At 36.4% G+C, this 19,759-nt stretch overlaps 3 protein-coding genes across 10 annotated transcripts in view; all 3 read right to left on the minus strand.

Moving 5' to 3' along the window:
- Positions 1 to 91: 91 nt before the first annotated feature.
- Positions 92 to 4,088, minus strand: LOC110379355 (gamma-interferon-inducible lysosomal thiol reductase). Its single transcript, XM_049844367.2, has 5 exons — positions 3,838 to 4,088; positions 1,741 to 1,872; positions 1,208 to 1,381; positions 586 to 723; positions 92 to 243 (listed from the first exon to the last, which is right to left on the minus strand). Exons 1-5 carry the CDS (start codon positions 3,910 to 3,912, stop codon positions 124 to 126), a joined length of 639 nt encoding a protein of 212 aa, XP_049700324.2. The 5' UTR covers positions 3,913 to 4,088; the 3' UTR covers positions 92 to 123.
- Positions 4,089 to 7,484: 3,396 nt separating this feature from the next.
- LOC126055392 (uncharacterized) lies at positions 7,485 to 10,388 on the minus strand. The gene is made up of 6 exons (XM_049844368.2): positions 10,209 to 10,388; positions 9,048 to 9,218; positions 8,747 to 8,884; positions 8,335 to 8,526; positions 7,932 to 8,062; positions 7,485 to 7,784 (listed from the first exon to the last, which is right to left on the minus strand). The coding sequence occupies exons 1-6, from the start codon at positions 10,386 to 10,388 to the stop codon at positions 7,514 to 7,516; spliced, it is 1,083 nt and encodes a 360-aa protein (XP_049700325.2). The 3' UTR covers positions 7,485 to 7,513.
- Positions 10,389 to 10,811: 423 nt separating this feature from the next.
- Positions 10,812 to 19,759, minus strand: part of Spri (sprint) — a 194,970-nt gene continuing 186,022 nt past the window's right edge. For all 8 annotated transcript variants that reach the window (XM_064038564.1, XM_064038563.1, XM_064038562.1 and 5 more), the window contains 8 exons: positions 19,608 to 19,704; positions 16,877 to 17,043; positions 16,380 to 16,484; positions 15,377 to 15,562; positions 14,815 to 14,946; positions 14,390 to 14,617; positions 13,832 to 14,045; positions 10,812 to 12,803 (listed from right to left, as the gene is read on the minus strand). In XM_064038564.1, the coding sequence (XP_063894634.1) occupies positions 12,670 to 12,803; positions 13,832 to 14,045; positions 14,390 to 14,617; positions 14,815 to 14,946; positions 15,377 to 15,562; positions 16,380 to 16,484; positions 16,877 to 17,043; positions 19,608 to 19,704 (1,263 nt within the window). In that variant the 3' untranslated portion in view covers positions 10,812 to 12,669. The remainder of the gene's footprint in view (positions 12,804 to 13,831; positions 14,046 to 14,389; positions 14,618 to 14,814; positions 14,947 to 15,376; positions 15,563 to 16,379; positions 16,485 to 16,876; positions 17,044 to 19,607; positions 19,705 to 19,759) is intronic.

A 19,759-nucleotide genomic window follows, 5' to 3' on the forward strand; every position in this document is an offset into this window, starting at 1 on the left:
GAATTTTAGGAAATAAAGAATTTACATGAATTAAATCTTTATATTTGACTGCTTTACTAATGAGGGGTACGACAGTAAGAAAAAATGCAAATGATTGGTAAAATGTATAAATTTATTGTTCGTTCAAAGGAGTATGTAGCGTAACATTGAGTGGTAGTGCGCGCATGGACCCTCTCTGATGACCGTGCATAACGTTGCTGTCAAGTCTCTCAATGAAGAATCTTGATCTATTTGTTTGAAAACCTGTAGACAAATAATATTATAGAAACATGCCTATTTTACAGTCACAATCACTTTTTCGTAGGCGACTGCAGAATTTAGGAGCTTTTTATGTAAGTTGAACTGTTTGATCATTTGACTGTATCAAGAATATTTCCTTGAGTTACACCATAAAAAGGAGGATCTTTGTAATAAGGACATGGCCAGCTTAGCTATAGTTGGGGGCACTGGCTCATTAGATGTATCAAAATTTTGTTACAATATTGTTTCATACGGTTCTCCTTCTTTTTAGGCTGCAATCCCCTGCAAAAATAATACACAGGTAAAATACAAAACTTCGCAGTTCCTGCAAAAATGTGGTCTTACCCCATTGAGAGTAGTAGTTGGTATAAATCTAGGCCTTATCTGATTGGTCAGGTATTCAGCTTCGAGTTGCAGTGATCTGCCTCTCGACCTGATACAGTCTTGCACATCAGACGGTCTCAGGCCTGCCTCGACAACGCACTGAAATTATACGCATAAGTGGTAATAAATAAGCATTCAACAATTAACATATAAGAACCCGCTAGTGTCAATGAGGAGGCAAAAGACAAAAAATTGATAGCAAAGTCTCGTGGTGGTCACCAAATTTTAATATATTTTAGTACACGACTAAGGTAGTCAAATAAATAGCAAAATACTGCTGACGGCAGCATTTTCTACCAACAGAATACAGACATTAATTTCTATTTAAAAAACGTGACGTATTTTGATACCCTATGCGTAAAGGCAAAAATGCTGTAAAAGCATCCAGTGAATGATTAGATAGCAAGATCGGTGACCGAAAAATTAAGTACCTATGTGGATAATTTTAAAGCACTGACTTTGAAAGTGAAGTGGGTACGTTCTAACATCGATAAGATCATAAGCGAAGCCCACCATCTCGAAGAAATCATGGAATTGATACTTAAAAGAGTTAAAATAGCTACTAAAACAGGAACAGTCGTACCCGCATGTCGTTCCTAGTTCCAGCTTCTGTTTGCATTTCGCAGTTGACATAAGAAACCTTTTCCACGTCGTTTCGCTCCTGCATGAGATCCAACGCGCAGCTCTGCACCATATTACCGGCACATTCTGAAGGCCCGTGCTGACATTTGAATCCATTGCGACCTCTGTCTATACTCTGAAATGTTTTAAATACCTATTTTAATTTCAATATTCCTAATAGGTACTGCAACTGAGCAGTAATCCCATAAACATTATTATGTTAAAAGTTGCCAAGGATTGGTCATCGAGGCTCTCATTTGAACATATTTGGTAGAAGTTATGGGCAGTAAGAAGCCAGAAAGTCCGACAACCAGTCACACCAATGGGTATTGGAGTGCAAGGGTAACTGTGTCAAGGAGAGATAGGCAGTTGCTCCATGTAAAACACTGGTACTCAGCTGCATCCAGTTAGACTTGAAGCCGAACTGAACATAGTTCTGAAAAGGCTAGGCAGATTATTATCTTAGTTGTATCTAAAATCACAGGGCCTACTTACATGAGCTTTTCCAAAGGGTACAAGTTTTAGTCTTATATATTTGTGGAGCAAGTTAACTGCTGGCTGCAGTTGATCCCTCACGAAGTATCTACTGTCCGGACACTTGCTCTCGTAATATACGGTGACAAGGACCTGGAATATAAAATAATAATTACCTATTATTATTTATAACACCTATCGTAATGTAAAAGTTTTGTTCTGAAATCACGATAAATTGAAAATCAGAATTCCAGAAAAGAATTGAGAGAAGTTACAAATATTTCTAGGTATATAGCATCCAGCATTGAAGTTCGTCCTCAATTCATAGAAATAACAAGAACTTTGTTGTAGCTCTCTGCCCAATGCCTTGAATCTAAAACCTTGATGTTATGTTCAGTAAACCAAACATTCAAAGTAACACATGTGGTATAAATAACTGTTAGGATCAAAGTAGCGGGTGCAGGACAACTTTCACTGTTCCAGATTGAATGAGAAGTTGACCTCAGCTCACTGGCATGTGGTATGTATGTACCTATGTGCTGCCAAATACACACGCCTTAATGGCTTTAAAAGGTTGTATGATATCTATTTAGGTACTCCTAATAAGTAGGTCACCTAACAAATTCATAAATTAAGGGAGCTTATCCAAACAACGTTATATTTCTTATCTATATTTAGGTGTATCCCAGGGTTGCATCCTGGGTCCACTTTTCGTAAAACAAATTCTTTTCTATTGTGAAGTAAAATGAATGTAAACAGTGTAAATACATATTATTGATAGCAAGACTTCGATGCTATATTTCTCGTCCAAGGAAGATTTATGAAATAGCATATGATTGGGTAACCTTATAGAAAGTCTCAGTCAAGTTTCGTCAGAATAAGTAATTTGACTCTTGTATGAGTTTCCAATTCGTTACACCCATTTTCCATGTACTACCTACTTAAATAATTATGTATTTATTTGTCACGGAATGTATGGGTAATTATGTGCTGGCACGTGGATAATGCCTTTAAATTATACATTTTGTTGGAAAATGTAGGTAAATCATTCGTTTATGAAAGTATTGTCATAGCAAACATGTAGCAATTTTAACTAGCAGACTGATAAATTGTGTCATATATAAACAGAATGTTGCTACGCTATGCAACTGTACTGGACTGGAATGGATTTAACACAAGGATACCTTCTCTTCTCTAAGGGTTTATGTAGCTTTTAATAGATAGGCATTCGAAACATAAAATAAGTGCCTGATACAAGAACCTGATGAAGTGCCTGATGAAGATGATTGTTACAATTAACAAACACAATTGATTAATCAAGAAAAAGTTAATAAGTCAATTGTTACACGGATCGCAAAAAGCTAACCAGAGAAAATTGGCGCAAAAACTGATAATTAGTACTCATTGTGATAATTTTCTCATACGCAGTTAGTGGTAAATATAGTATTGTTCGGATTAAATGTTACTTATATTGGGTACTCTTTATAACTTTTCAGTAACAATGTTAACTGAATTTCAAATGAGTTTGGCTGATGTGCCAATCTCACAGTGATGAATGGGAGTATCAAATATGATATAATTTCAAACTGACCCATTGTTCCCGCGGTTTTACCCATCATTTAACGCAGGTAGATGTTAAAAAGTCTACCGTTACTTTTGTATCAGTTTTTATTTTAAAAGGTATTATTGATTCAGCTGTGAATGTGAATTAAAAATAAATTCAATGAATTAGGGAGAAGTGAAATTTCACTTTCTACTTGAGTAGATACATGTTTAACCAGTAGGTCATTCGTTTCAAATACTCAACAAGTTTATTCTAAATATAAACTAGAAAATCTCTCTAGCAGAGGAGAAAACTACATACTTAGGTAAACATGTTCCATGTTGATGATAATTTACAAATATTTACCACGGTCTTGATCTGAACCATGCTTAGGCAACAATCGAAGATGCTCTTCCCGAAAACGTTCGGTTACATCCGATATCGTTATTGTTTGCGAAAGTAAACTATATTGAAGACCAAACTATATTGTTCGGACGAGAATTAAATAATCGTCGCTACGACACGTTTGGATACGGTGATGATTTCGTGCAAAATAAATTTAAATACATTTTTACCTTTTGTCGTGCAGCAACGCCGGCCTGATTCCACGCGAAAATAAACAGGAACACTATTTGAATTAAACGTAACATAATTGTACTTTGAATAAATGATAATTTGTTTAAAAAAAATCAAGAGTGCCGTTGCCGCGTTATGTTTGGGTACTGTGTACCATTTGTGTAAATATTTGCGAGTAAACGTGACTTTGGTTGTAATTCGCGGCCGACTCGTACCCGGACCAACGTACGTGTGATCAACTCACACGATGTGCTTTTAAACGCGGACAACGCGTATATATTGCTATGATAGACAGGTACCTACCGATAAGTTTTCTATTAAACTTTTAACCCTTAAGTGCGCGCGCTATTATTTTTGATTGGGAAACTGGCCTTCTTAAATTATAACTTTTACCTTTTCTTCCAATATGTAGATTACAATAGTTAAATAATCTTAATCTATTCTTTACTGAAAAATCTATACTGAAAGAAAATAACCACTGAATGTCAAACAATTCGTATGTAACCATGGCAACGCTTATACCATAGAGATTTGTATTTATTTACGTGAAACCGCTTTGGATCGAAGCAGCAGCAGCATGCGGATTCGCCCTCAGCTATCGATCGATTTCATGCAGTCGGTGCAAGCAGCAGTTGGTAGCTAGCTTTCAAAAAATTGTTTTTGTATATAGGAACCGCAGAAGACTTCTTTAATATTTATTTTTAGTCCAAATAATATAAATGAAATCAAAAAACCTTTACTAATATAAACTAAGGCTTACGGCGCTTCCTCAGGTCAGATTTTTAAATTATTGTTATTACGATTACCTATACAATAGCAGCATTAATAAACGTTATATTTTGTGGCCTATAAAAATTTTCTCCTTTACCAGCACCATAAGCTGGCGTTTTTCCGTAGCTACCCTCCTATTATTGTGGGACTTGATTTAGTATCAGGGAATAATCGTCATTTATGTAAGCATGAATAGAGTACTAAAGAACGTATTGAAATAAAATGTGGCAACAAAAATAATGTAGAGTCCGCTACGGTGTTTCCAAAGTTAGCGTTATCTGGCTACTATCTGATAGATATAAAGCCTGTAACTGGAAATCTGCTAGATTCCTGTAACGAACGCATTTGACACAAAAACTAAGTTTCTCCCATTTTCTTTTAATGTTTATAGTTTTGGGAAGTGCTCAGTATTATCATGTGATTCCATAGTGATTTATATATCGTCGCTTCTTCAGATAAGTTTACCGTGCAGTCCCCCTTTCCTTGCGCAAGCTAGTCTGCACGTATTTTAGATTTTAAAGGACAATGGGCACAAATATATGGGACCTGGTATACCCCACCAATAGGAATGTCATATATATCATTGGATAGGCCTTTTTATGTAGAACAATATTTACTATGACAGCTTTGCTGAAATGTTTGTCCGTTCTGAGATATAGATCAAAAACTGTGCAAAAGTTAGAACTAAGTAATCTATTGATACCTCAAGTTTTTAAAGGAAAATCTAAGTACTAATAACTTTAAGTCTTGTAAGTACTACTGTGCCCGTTAGGATCCATAATTGTTACTATTATGTAGCATTTCAACCTTTTATTGTACCAACTGGATGTTGGGCGTAGTGAGAAACCGCACCAATAGGAAAGTCATACATATCATTGGATAGGTCTTTTTAACTGGAACAACATTTACTATGACAGCTTTGTTCTATTGTTTGTCCGTTCTGAGATATAGATAACAAACAATCTTAAAACTGATGCTAATCAATACTGTAATCTGATTTTCTTTCATACAAGACTTACACTTAGTAGTTCTTAGATTTTCCTTTAAAAACTTGAGTTATCAATAGATTACTTAGTTCTAACTTTTGCACAGTTTTTGATCTATATCTCAGAACGGACAAACATTTCAGCAAAGCTGTCATAGTAAATATTGTTCTACATAAAAAGGCCTATCCAATGATATATATGACATTGCTATTGGTGGGGTATACCAATCTGCCCATTGTCCTTTACCCACCTTTTGAATACTTACAACTACCCTACCATAGGCTACCTTGTTGTGTCAGTTATTTGTAACATCATTCCTTTTTCGTGCGCCATAGCAGCGGAAAAGTCAAAAGTGTTTCTCTGTTACTTCGTTATCATGTTTAAGCGTAAAGTAGAAGACAAGATCAAAAGAAGATATAAGAAGATTCGAAGAAAAACGTCATCGTATTCATATTGGATTCTTCATCGGATTCGGAACAAAATACAAGTACGTACTAATATTTTATTCTAACTTGGTGCTAAAGTCATTTGCAAACATTTTTATATGTATTTGTGTACGTAACGTTGGGTAATTATACCGGGAGATTGCCTACGTTGGCATAGTGATCGAACTTCACTTGGAAGTTCGTCATCATCATCCGAGCGAACTATATTGGGGTCGGGTTCTAGTCTAACCGGATGTAGCTGAGTACCAGTGCTTTACAAGGAGCTTCTGCCCTATCTGACCCCTCAACCCAGTAACCCGGGCAACCCCAATACTTACACCTTGGTTAGACTGGTTCACTTGGAAGTTTGAGAATGTTGTTCCTATGGATATTGGTACTCACGTATTTCTATGGGGCGTGATGGCCGATTGTCGGAATGTCCAATTTCTCTTTAAAGATGCCGTTCGTAGTAGGTAATTTCTTCGTCGCGTCAAAGGAAGCCACCAATACTGAAATACAACTTCACCTAGATACTTGGAAATTTACACAAAGATAGAACACTTTATTCATAAGGCAATTGGTACCTGTAATCTAGTGGGTCACTTATTTATGATGCACCCTTGTAACCAATAAAAAAAATTAAAGGGTGAAAGAATCAGAGTTTATTCTCAAAACCCGAGGCTGTAAAAGGGATTCTTCCAAATAATTTAAGAGTTTTTCTCAATTGCAAGAAAAAAATACAGTAAATAAGCACCTAGTCTGTTTGCTAAACTCACCATGGGATGACACGGTAGCTAAGGTAGATGAATGCAGTGCGTACTTCTCGTTCTTTGCTTACCAATTCTCCAGTTGTACGTACAAAGAGTAAATGATAGCTCCCGACAGTATCATCACCCAATAAGGTTGTATCAAGTAAATGGCGTACGATATCACTACTACTACTATTAGGAAGTATACTATTTCCATTTAATTTTACTGAACATCTTGTTTCGTTATGCTTTTTTGTTGGAATCCATTATTTTTACTCTTTAATTTTTTTAGTGTTATGTATGAGTCATGATTGTGATTGTCAAACTGAAAATCTATTAAGCATAGATATTTGATTTCGTTTATGTTCTCAATTAAAATTAAATAAGTTTTGTTGTAATAAGTCCTTATCTATGATTTGAGTGGTAACTATGTTTTGTATTATTTAAATGGCTAAATCAAAGTAATGTTACGTATGCGTCACGGTTAAGATTAGGAAATATGATTGTGACGCCCCAGACGGTTATTAAATTAAAATGTATTTGTACTTTACCAATAATTCCTAGTTCAATTTATTTTATGTAATGAGAAGTTATTAGTCATTCATTTCGCTATTTAGTATTTAATTAAGAAAATTGTGTTTGTTTAAAATACATTAGGCTTTCGCATTAGGTACGATAATCAAACTTCATTTGCTTTTTCCTATTGTTTATTTTTCTAATCAAATGTATTACGCACTCTCAACCTTATCCTATATGAACACTTTTCCTTTCTAATCTCTTATTTTTCTCAGTGAACTGATCGAGTACAGTACAGATAGGTTTCCTCGACCCTACAACGGAGTTCTCCGTACAATATTGTTTCTGGAAGGCATTATATTCCTCATGAATGTTGGTCGATAGATCTGCTATAGATTTTTCGTAGAAACTTCTAGCTTCTTCTTCGTAGTTGTGAATTTGAGACACTGGTTGCAATGTTGGTGGTATGTAGTTATCTCTCGCTTCAGTTCGGAAAGTTCTAGAAAAGAATAGGAAAACTGTGGTTAAGTTACTTAAATAATGGTCGTTTTTATTAGGTGTAACATCATTACAGGGTAATAGATTTGTTTGAGTTGTGATCAATAAAGTAGTAAGTGGATGATCCATAAAACAACAGGTATATTACCCAGGCACCCATTGCAATTTGTTATGTGTTCTTATCTCTCTGACGCCTTCCTTGAACTTTTCTCTGTCATACACAGACTTTGGTCTAGGAACTGGTAGTCGCCACTCCGTTTCAGGTTTTCTAGTTCTTGTCTGAAAATATTGCAGGTGTCGGAATTCAAACATTCGATTGTTGTTTAGAAAACATCTAATTAAAACATTATGAAGTCCCAGCCACGTTATAATCGTCAGTAAATCTGATTGGTCGGTTTGTTATTTCCGAATTACTCTGACTTCATCAGAAAAGTCTATCATTAGAGTTCTAAAGCTCAACATCGACGATTTCAAATCTGGCACATTAAAAAAAATATTTGTTTTACAAGGACACTCTACAGTTGCCCACTCAATTTTCGATGATAACTCACCCAAGTTATGTCCTTGAAAGTATAATAAGTGACCACGTCCTTGTTACACGAAGGTCTTTGCAGCTGATCGGCAGTATACGGTCGATGGTGCAGTCTGCTGGTCGTCAGGTATGGGTCTAAGTACTTCTCGAAACCTTCATGTGTAGTGTCCAGAGGTTCTAATTCTGTTCGCCAGCTTGGCTCGAGAGGAAGCTAGGAAGATAAAACGTGGGTTACGTATAGCAAAAATGTTGGTTGATCTTTGGGGCTATTAGGGCGCAAATTGTGAGGCTCGTCTACTTGCTATGTAAAATTATTTTTGAGATTTTTAAGCGGAGAAGATTCATCATTGTTTCTTTAATTTCGTATTTCATTCGATTTCCATTTCTTGACTTAAGTACTATAAAAGTGTAACTGAACTGAGAAAACTTACGGGTTCCTTCGGTAGTCTAGTAGGAAGCTTGAATTGGTCTTTATCGGTAACCAAACGAGGAGGTATGACTGGTGGAGTGTAATGGCTTCGCATCTCGGTTGTGCCATGCGCAGATAATTGTGGAGGTCTATCGATTATCTGGAATTTTAATTAAACCCTTACATTATATGAAACTTTTTATCAGACAGGTCACATCCACATTGAACCTTAATGGCTCCCTGAACTTTGTGTGTATTTTTTAAGAGTTGGAGTTACATAGACTTTCTTAGCTAAAATGTAGAATACCTAGTAATTTACATACCCTCCTAGGCTGCGGATAAACATACTCATTCTCCATACATGACGTATGTTTATTGAATCGCTTAGTATCAGGCAGTTTGAAGCCGTAGTGTTCAGTAGTCTGTGACCTTGTCAACTGTTGTGTAATGTTGTAATCACGAAAATAGTTCTTGATCTCTTCCACTGGTGTCCTCTGTTGAATACAGAATTGTCACAATTTGTACACAATACATATGTAGATATTTGCACAGTTCAGCGTCATATTGTGTGAAAAACAAATTGTCTTCATGGGAAAGTCAGACTTCCTTGAGTCATAGTACCTAATAGATATAAGACGCGAATAATGTTGCATTTCTGCGTGGATTTTATGTAAATAATGTGGCGCCAGGAATCATTTTTTAATGCTTCAGCGTTCATTATTAATGCTTCAGCGTTCATTATTAATGCTTCAACATTAAAAAATGATTCCTTTAAATAAAATGATTAAAATTATTCTAATTCCATGTTATTCTTTGCTAGCGGTCGCCCGCGACTGCGTCTACGTTTTTTTTTTATCATAAGCGGGCTAACTACAAATTTTAAGATCCTCACTTCTAAAACCTTACTCGCGTCGCCATGTATTTCCTTATGTACACTCTATGAACTCGCCTATGTATTTCCGTATGTACAGTCTATGAACTCCCCTATGTATTTCCTTATGTACGCTCTATGAACTCCCCTATGTATTTCCTTCTGTACACTCTATGAACTCCCCCACGTATTTCCTTATGTACACTTTAAACTTCAACCCCCGTTTATCCTCATAAGGAATAGATTTTGGTAATTTGATTGGTGTGCCGTTGGTCTCGCATTTGGTCTATAAAAATCATTGTACTCGTAAATCATTTGTAGACAATATGATTCAATATTGAAGCACGGAAAATAATAGAAACGTTTATTTAAAAGAAAAAATAACGGAGTTGAGTCGTGATTGAATCTTAGTCGGATAGTAATCGTACCTACGTCGCTTAAATAAAATTAGCAGAATTGAGCCCCTGGTCCTCCCACCATGTCTTGTTATTTATATAAGGCCAAAATGTATTCACTATTTCTTTCAATAATAAAATCTACATTCCAAAATTTAACTAATTTGCACAATAAGTATTTAGTTACTTCAAACGTCATAATTAGAATAAGGAATTACCATCTCTTTCAATATCTCCGGTTGGTCTCTCCATTTTCGGCTGATAGTTTCACTGGAAAGCCCAGTTCCCGGATGCTTCCTCACTGGATATTCCAAGTGGACCCGATCCCAATGGGGTACGGGCAACTTTTTAGGGAAATTCGCTTGCATAGTGTGTTTTTCATCCAGTGGGTATAGCATGGTTCCACTGTGCGTGCCAAAGTTTTCTGAAGAATGGGGAAGTGTGATCGATAGTCGTTTGTCCATTTGTTGTCATGGTCGCGTTAATAACATTTTGTGGACCGCTAAGCTACAGTGGTTGCTTAGTAATTCTTATGCAGGGTTGTTCACTGTTCAATTTGTTTATGCTGAATAGGTTTTAATTTTTGGGTCCTCTTGTCAATGGCGAGTTGATAAGTTATTTCTTACTTTATTCGCTCGTTCGGACTAATAAAATACTTTGCAATTTGACTGTAGGATATTTGTATATGATAGTGTAGTATGCAAGATTGCAGTATAGATATAGATATTAAAAACTACAAGTGTAACAGGACCAAGGATACACTTGATTAGCCATGTCGTGGGGTAGGTTTATAGCAAAAGTATAAAATAAAACACCTCATATTAAATTTGGTAAAAATCCATTTACTCCTTTCACAATATGACTGAAAACTTTATCAAAACACAATATACGTGTTTTACAACTAACGTTAATAAGAGTGACGTAATAAATACAAAATGGCGCGCTTTACAGTGCGCGAACGCCGGTCACATATCCAGAATCGGTTGCCTACTACAATGTACTGTTGTGAATGTACGAGTCTTGGAGAAATGCTTACGAAATATTTAAAAAGGTTTTGTTGTTCTTAAATTCTCACACAGTGAGTTTTTAAAACATAAAACTATGGCAGTATAGGTTGACTCTTAGGAATCCGTCTACATTTTTTCAAAGCAATGAAAAAGAAGAGGGCTTATAATAAGGTTCAGTCTTTAAATAATGGAGAAGGCGATCGACAATACAATTAAATTAGGTAGGAATAAACTATAACATCCAGGTTTGATGTCATATCTTCCACAATTTGAGAGATTTTCTCAGGATATAGTTCGAGCGTCAAAAGGGGTATCATAATGAGAGAAGTTTCGTAATGTATTTAAATGATCATGATAGCTAAATGAAGCGTGAAAGAACATGCATTTAATGAAAACTTATCTATTGGAAAATTCAACGTTTTAAATTGTTCTTCAAAAACAGGATAGGTCTTATCGAATGCTTCGCTTGGCAGTGTTAGAAGAAGTTACTTGGTACTTATGATTTTCTACTCGTGCTACTTATTTCAACTAATTCAATCATTTCTCCAAATCGTACGCATTTATTCCGATTGCACTGTTTATTGAATAATACGAACTACAAAAATATTGTCCGCGAAGAAATGTAAGGCAATGTTTCATCTGAATACGTTATAAAATAAGAGGTAAATTGTAACCATATCTGCAAACTTACCTATTGTTGTTTAGAAAGTTAGCATAGTAGATAAACTATCCATTTTTAGTACAATCATGGATAGGTTCTGCAGACTTGTTATAATTTACCTTTTACTTTTTAAAACTTTTTGTTGGTACCTTAATGTTACATATAAATAAATTATATTAAGAAACAGCTCTACGAATATACAAAAATTAATACAAAACCTTACAGTATTACTAATTAATACGATTAACATCACAGTTCATAAACAAGTTAGTAAGAGTTAAAAATATGTATAGATACTTCAAAAGTAAATTTTAGTACTAGAAATGTTTAAAGAAATACTTAAAATTTATTAAACTAAAACAACAATTTGGTGAGTTTATTTAGTGTACCTACGCGTCGAAATTTAGGAACATACACAAACGCACACTTGAAGAAATAAAAGCTGCCTTTATAAGACAGCACGATTAGCCCCTAACTGCGAACATCGAGTTAGGTGTAGGTACTACACAAATATCATAAAAAAATGGTGAACATTTTCTCCATACATCACATCCACCGAATGATAGCTCCCCACGCGATACAAAATGTACAAAATTGGGAGCCACGTCCCGAAGTTCAGTCAGATTATAATTATAAAAATTAGGTACTTATACATTACTGAGTAAAAAAGCTACAGTTATATGACATTAGTATGCTCGTTGAGTAGCGACGCTTTAAAAATATTGCCTATAAGCGATGTACTTATAAGTAGGGTAAGCTTAGAAAACGTTAGCACTTACAAAATCAGTTGAATAAAATATCACTTTGATTTTATTATTATGGTGATAAAAATATAGATTTCATTCGTTCGAAATATAGTTGATGTCTTATTGATAATGAGCATGATTGACAACCGAATCGAAGAATCGATTCGTAAGAGAATGTAATTGATGATTTTCTTGAAAATATTTTTGTGTATCTTCTATTGCTAAGAGATTGCTGTTGCTTCGTATTGCTAGGTGTGCAAGCAGTCTAAGGGTAAGATAGAAGGGCCTGCTGAGGCCAGGCGATCTTAGCATCTATTCTCCTGTAGGCCAGAGTAAAGTTCTGTCCACTTTTCTCTGACATCACCTCTTGAGGGCAGTCGTTTTCATTTAGCATTGTTTCTGAAACAAAAATAATAACATTGAAATAACGAATACTTTTGGCTTTAGATAATTTTGGTGCGTTGCCAGAAAAAAATATTATAAAGCAGTGTATAATTGTTTATTATTTTAGTCAGTTAGAACTCTTGTCCAGATCAATTTTCACCATGATAATTATTATGAGATCAACTTGATCTGAATCACAAAAACTTCATCATTTATAATATTGTCTATTTATCTATTTATTATCTACCATATACAATGTGTCCCGGGGATAAGTGACCGCCCGAAATTTTTTGAATATTTGTACAAAATTAAGGATAATTTCCTTTATATTTGGGACTTACCGCCTTTGGTTTTTTTTAAATGATTTTTAGTAAATACTGTGACGTGCTGCAGTTATTTTAAGATATTTCCTAAGTTTTTACATATTTTTAAATTCTTTTTTCTTTATTGACAAGCCGACATCATAGTTTATCAAACATAACAAAAATGTAATAAAACATTTATTAGAAATAAAAGAAAAGAAAAATTCAAAGAAAATAACGCCTTTTTTTCAGTTTTTCCAAAATAAGTCCAATAAATGCCCCCTTAATATCACTTTCTTTTAATTTATTAATAAACTACATGATATTTCCTACAATAGCTCAGAACAATGTTTGCTGCTATTTCAAACAAATGCAAAAATACAGTCAGTTGAAATTGACTCCTACTCGGTAAAAAAAGAGCAAAGCTTGTTATTAACAGGCCTGACAATAAAATTTTTTTAATGATTTTTTTTCAAAAATATAAAAGAAATTATCCTTAAGTTTGTACAAATATTCAAAAAATTTCGGGCGGTCACTTATGCCCGGGACACATTGTATACCTACTTAAAAATCTACAAATAAATGTAGGTACAAAAATGAAAACCTGTTCGTTAGTCTCACTAAACTTCGAGTATAGCTGGATCGTTTGTCTTATTTTCGCTTTCAAATATTTGTAGAGGTCGAGGGAGGGTTTAAACAATAGGAAGTTTTCCGGGTCAGCTAGATAACAAACCAACATACCATGTCCATCATGTAGCGCGAACAGCGCATAGTCCTGCGGGTTAGTTATAGCGGCGGCGTGCGCCAGCGCACGGCACAGGTCCCGCGCGCGCGCGCCGGGCCGGCACGGCACAGGCACGCGGCGGATCGAGCCGCGGCACTCGTCCGGGAGCACCACCCGGACGACGGCCACTGGGCACTGCTCGCGGGTTGTGTCTACTGAGCCGCGACGCCACTGTAGGGAAATAGGAGTTCGTAAGACTTAAATCCATCGACGGGGTTTGGCTCAGATGCATGATTCGTTATTCGTTCCAGCTTGCAATAAATTACTACGAAGTAACCCAATGACCGAATGTTGCTGAACATGACGTTGCTGATCTTAATTTAAATCTTTATTGCTGAGCATTTTTGCTTCCCGATTTAGCTTGATGGCTGTATCATGCATGCCAAACAAAAAGCCCAAACAGCTGTGTGCCATACTTCATACAAAAGATTAAAGTCGTTGTTTGTATTATATGATGTAAAAACCGGCATTCATTTGTGATATACAAAATGGAGCAAAAATAATAGAACACTTACAGGTGTAGTACTGTCAGGCTGCGGTTCAGGCGCCAGTCTCTTCAAGACTGCCACCGCAGAGAACAAGGCAGTCAAATAGTATCCCCCCTCCCCTGCTAACAACGCAGCTGGCAGTAGACCAGCCATCAGCTCCGCTTCGAGTTCCGCACAGACTAGACGGCTGCGAGCGATCGTCCACGCGAGGACGGGGAGTAGATCGTCTGCGCCTACGGACCGTTCGCCACGGATCTGGGAAGAAATTAATTGACCATCAGATTAGATAGATTTGAAAAGCCTAGTAGCTAGGTGAAGGGTATGAAGGATTTACAGTAGTAGTTATATGAATGAGTACGAAAAGAACATTAGTCATTCGATTAAAAATATCAAGTCAAGATGTAGTTTTCTGACATGATATTTTGAATATTAAGAGATGATTCTTTACTTACAGCATTAAACATAACTGATATGGCTGCCAGTAGGTTCTCAAGCTTGTCCAGGGGCGAGTCAGCTTCCTGCATCTTGAGGAAATGCTTCGAGATCACAGCCAGCACAGCCGTGGAAGGTACCTTTGTAGATTCCTGGAAGAATATCTTTATATTAACACTAGTAGTGCTCTCAACTATACTCAATTTGAAATAACATGAATAATGGATCTCACTTCAATTAACCATAGATATAGTCTTATCAAATCAAAAGGCAAGTTCATTCATATGTACGGACTCCTATTAAATTGCGGATTGTAGAACCAAGGATTCAATGTGAAAATCACACAAGGTCAAGTTATGAGCGAATCGGGACGACTAATTTTAGATTTTTGAAAATTCTAATGGAATTTTAGTGAAAGCATGAACGGCAAATCCTTCACTCAGGCGAGGTCGGAGTGCCGCTTGGCCTTTTTAGTGGGTATACTTGGAACGTCTGTACTGGGGAGTCCACATATCCCTCTCCCGTCCCCCGACGGGAAGGGCATGCGTAGTAGTATTTTTATCCAGTGAAAAAAAAAGGTACCTTTATCCCCAGCTGCAATGGCGTAGCATGTTGAGCTCGTTCAATAGCAGAATGTAGTCGTCTCACATCGGCCGAGTGCCACGCGGCCAGCAGCGAGTAGAGACGAGCTCGCAGCGGCCGCACCACCAGTCGGTGCATCACGCCTTCTAAGATCGCGTCCAAGTTCAGGAACTCCGTTGGTTTTAACTGGAATTGAAAAAAAAATATATTAGGTTCTGTCTCTTGTGTATTTTGGGATATTTAGACTCTGTAAAAAATATTTTAACATTGATGCCAATAGTTATTTGTTATACAAGAGTGCAAAGTTGCTTTTTAACCGCGGGCTCAATTTTGATGACCGAGCAAGCGAAGGATTCTAAAATTGAAACACGAGCGTAGCGAGTGTTTCAATAATTAGAATCCTGAGCGAAAGCGAGGGAATCAAAAGAGCACAAGGTGAAAAATCTTTGCACTCGAGTACAACACGTAACTTTTCATCCCACCTCATCGAGGAAATTACTAAATGCAAAAAAAAAAACAAAATGGCGCGCACATATGAGTATCAAATTAAAAAGAAGTACCTATTAAAGTTCATTTATTTGAAAACTCAGTTTAAAAATAAAACGAGGTTAAAAATCTATTTAAAAACAATAATAAAAATTACAAAATTAATTGAATAATTATTTTAAGCAGTATTTTATTTGTTTAATAAATATGTATTTGTTTGAAAAGTCTTATTAAGATTGTCACAAATGGAGTATTGCACACGATGTTCTAAATTCAAATCACTTTGCCGCTCTAGAGGATAAAAACGGCTTTTGCGCTCAGATATCAAAGGGTAAAACTACTCTTTCCGAGATGGTGGGATGAAAATTATTTTTTTTTAATAGGCCTTTGCATGCACTTATGAAGAGTCAGATACTAGTTTCATTATCAGTCAATAAAAAGCATGTAAAATGAGCTATTCGGTATTAGATAATTTCCATCGAATAACGAAATCGAAAAACGGAAAAATAATTATTACCTTGAGCCTTTCTTTTTCAACTTCTTTTTCAAACTCCCTCTCGCCATGTTTGACCAAATAGTTCTTCATTCCTGACATAAACTGCCTCATGTTGCGCATCATTACCTGAAAAAAAAAACATTAAGTATAAAATATAGTAATCAGTATAGAAGCCGAAAATCGATCTCAGTGGAGTGCACTTGGAGAGGCCTATGTCCAGCAGTGGACTGCGATAGGCTGATGATGATGATGATGATGATGATGATAGTAATCACCTTGTTCAGTCCTACTTAATTTCTAGGGCTTGTTTGACCACAGAACTGAATATCACATTATGTTTGAAATATAGGTAGATATAAAAAAGCTACAATAAATCACCATGCATTATACGCCCATATTATAAGGACTAAGGCACACAAACATAGTGGTCAAACTCACAACGCCCCTTTTTTGCGTCAGGGATTAAAAAGTAGTTAAGTACTTAAACCTCGTCAATGTGATAATTTTGATAATCTCACCTGCGGACTAGTATCCTTAGAATCGAGGGTACATGCTATAAAGTTGTCGATGTTCTGCGCAAACGTTGTGCTCTTGTCCTGCGCTAGGTGTAGCGCATATGCCCGAAGCGCAGCGCCCGCGCCGCGCGTCTGACGGCCACCGCGTAAAGCACGCACTCTTCCTGCCGCTGTAAATAATAAAAGCAGAGAAAATGTTTAATCTATGTTTAATAATGTTAAGTAATTGGTAAAGCGAATCGTGTTCAAAATATTTGCAGTAAGAAAATTGCAATTTAAAAAAGGTTATTCTCTCTAAAGATTCACGTCGTTAGGTAGAAAACCTGAACCTCGAATTTGATCTCATACCATTAGGCTCATAAACAGTGACGAAAATTCAAATATCAACAATGTCGACTCAAAACACGCATCCTTTCTCTAATTACTCAGATTATCCTTATCACTGCCATAAATAAAGATTAAATAGTAAACAACAACAAAACAATGATTAGTTAAGTATTTAGTAATATGTACCTAATTACTATTATGTCCTTAGCACACAGTAAAATCACGATGGATGCACGTCGGAAATTATGACCTCATAATCTAGATACACAGATAATAAAATATTATTACTCTGTGTGTGAACGTTAGTCGGAGGGATTTTTTGACCCATATCGGCACACCCGGTTGGAGCTTATGTCATTCGACTGTGACTCACAGATCTGATGTTTATGTACTTGCATGTCCCTATTGCGGTATTTAGCGATAAAATTACTTTAATGTGTGCCTGTTTTGAGGACTTTTAATGAACGAAACAGTATTGGTTTTTAATAATTCAAGTAACTTTAGATTTTTTAAGTGGTCAATAAGAACCAGAAATTGTCATTATAGGCAAGGCTGTCAGTTCAGTATCGAAAGATTACATGTCCATTTAACGAAAGTTTTATACTTTGTCACTAAAATAAACAGTAAGATTAAATTCTAACAATGCTAATGAGTTGGTGACTGGAATAATTATCATCACCGTTATGTACTTAGCGTTTTACAAAGATAAATGTTATGAAACCAGATGAGATAATTGAAAGCCCTAAGTAATTAAAACTTAATATTGTCATAGTAACGACGAATTAAAACATAATTAGTGCACGTTGTTGCATTAAAGTGATATATTTATTGTTCCAACCTCATTTCGTGATAATTATAGACAGCTTTAATCTAAGTATGATTGCATTAAATTAGTATTTGAAAATAAACAATTATTACCTACATAGATACATGCTAGTGGACGCGAATGATTCGAGAGGGTCTTCTGGTAGGATCGGAATTTCAACTACTTCTTCACTTTTAAATACCCTGCAATTTTTCGCTTTATGATAAAGGCATCGCCAAAATCTTTTAAAGCTACTCAACATTCTTCGAAACAAATTCGAACGTAACGGTTTCTCACTTTCGCAGGAATTCAATACATGACAGTGACAGTTGGGCGGTTTAGCGATCACTTCTGCTCGTCTTCTATTGACGCTTCTCTCGGCCAATGATCTGCATAGATCAGTCAACGTGTCAGTTTTCTTGAGACGTCGTTGGAATCTGGGCTCTAACAACTGTTTTCGGGATACGAACACCCAATCACTTTCGTAGACGAATTCGTTTAGCGAGTCGGCTCGGAAATTCTTAATCGTCGTCAACGCAAACACATCACGAGTCACAGGCACATACACATCCAAAACTTTCAAAGCTTCCTCCGCCACCTCCACTTCTTCATCAGGAGGTACGAACTGCTTCAATGAATCCATTTTTCTCAACCAAGGTTCATCCTTGCTAGGGCCCGGCATCTCCTCAGTCAACTTCTCGCACTTTCCTTGGAACCACTTTTTGAACCACTTCATGGCTGATTACGCGGCGGTTCTTGCCCGCATGAACGAAAGACTTGAAACGGTAGTTTCTCATTCACACGGAGAGCGGCTGAAGATTAATGCTGTTCCAACGCGGGTTGGAAAGCGACTGTCACTGCACTGCTCCGGACACTGAGAATGTCTGAGAAATTCACGGCACGCGCAAACCTTTGCCCTTTAGCCATAATTAATTTATTTACAGAGCTAATGTAGTAATAGATAACAGATGTGCGCCGCGGTCCTATTGTGTGTGCTCTACTAAATTAATTAATTTGATAATGATGTGTAATAATTGATTAATTACACATCGGTCTGCATTGTGCGGAGAACAGCTGTGAGTTTGCGTCAAGTGATACGGTTGGAATACTGCACCGAGATATTGTACTGAAATAAGCAAATACGGGGAAAAACGTGGCTGTTGATAGCAATGACCGAAAAATGACTTAATAACCCACGCTTGCATGTATTGTTTAGAGATGGTTTAAAAGTAATTCTTTCGCTTTAGTGTAATATAAATGAGTGGAGTATTATCAATTATCAGAGCGTGCTGCATATTAAAATGTATTTACATAGTGTGATGACTTCGTTGTATAACGTGAGTAAATAATTAAACCGACTGCACGTGGACTGACGTCGCGGCTCATCTTCAATGGGGAGAAATGTATCAATTGATTTATCGCATAGTGGAAATATTGCTACTATGTGTGACTGTAATGACAAGCAATAATGTTCCGGTAGTCGGTGTAATTATGTAATTTAAATGTAATATGCTGTATATTCTTGAAATAATGGATCATCGATGGTGGGAAGTCAGACTCGGGTGAAACCGCGGGCGGAAGGTAGTTAACTTTAATATTTACCCAGTAATGGATCCAGTCGGTCCCTGAAGCTCTTCGCCCTCGTGGCAACAGTTGGTCCTCTCCTCGGGATGGGAGACTCCCATTCACACGGCTCGTCCTAAATAGATAAACAAATTAAAATTAACCTAGGTCATCAAACCCAAGCAGCAGGA

Source organism: Helicoverpa armigera, chromosome 16 (assembly GCF_030705265.1).
Source record: "Helicoverpa armigera isolate CAAS_96S chromosome 16, ASM3070526v1, whole genome shotgun sequence".
Classification (NCBI taxonomy): domain Eukaryota; kingdom Metazoa; phylum Arthropoda; class Insecta; order Lepidoptera; family Noctuidae; genus Helicoverpa; species Helicoverpa armigera.

Coding starts and splice junctions, on each gene's coding strand:
- LOC110379355 (XM_049844367.2), bottom strand. CDS start 3,912: ATGTTACGTTTAATTCAAATAGTGTTCCTGTTTATTTTCGCGTGGAAT. Junction 724..1,207: donor GAACTAGGAACGACATGCGG/GTACGACTGTTC, acceptor GTATAATTTCAG/TGCGTTGTCGAGGCAGGCCT. Junction 244..585: donor CAACTACTACTCTCAATGGG/GTAAGACCACAT, acceptor ATTTGTCTACAG/GTTTTCAAACAAATAGATCA.
- LOC126055392 (XM_049844368.2), bottom strand. CDS start 10,388: ATGCTATACCCACTGGATGAAAAACACACTATGCAAGCGAATTTCCCT. Junction 8,527..8,746: donor CTAGACTACCGAAGGAACCC/GTAAGTTTTCTC, acceptor TTATCTTCCTAG/CTTCCTCTCGAGCCAAGCTG. Junction 8,063..8,334: donor CTTTCAAGGACATAACTTGG/GTGAGTTATCAT, acceptor CAATATTTTCAG/ACAAGAACTAGAAAACCTGA.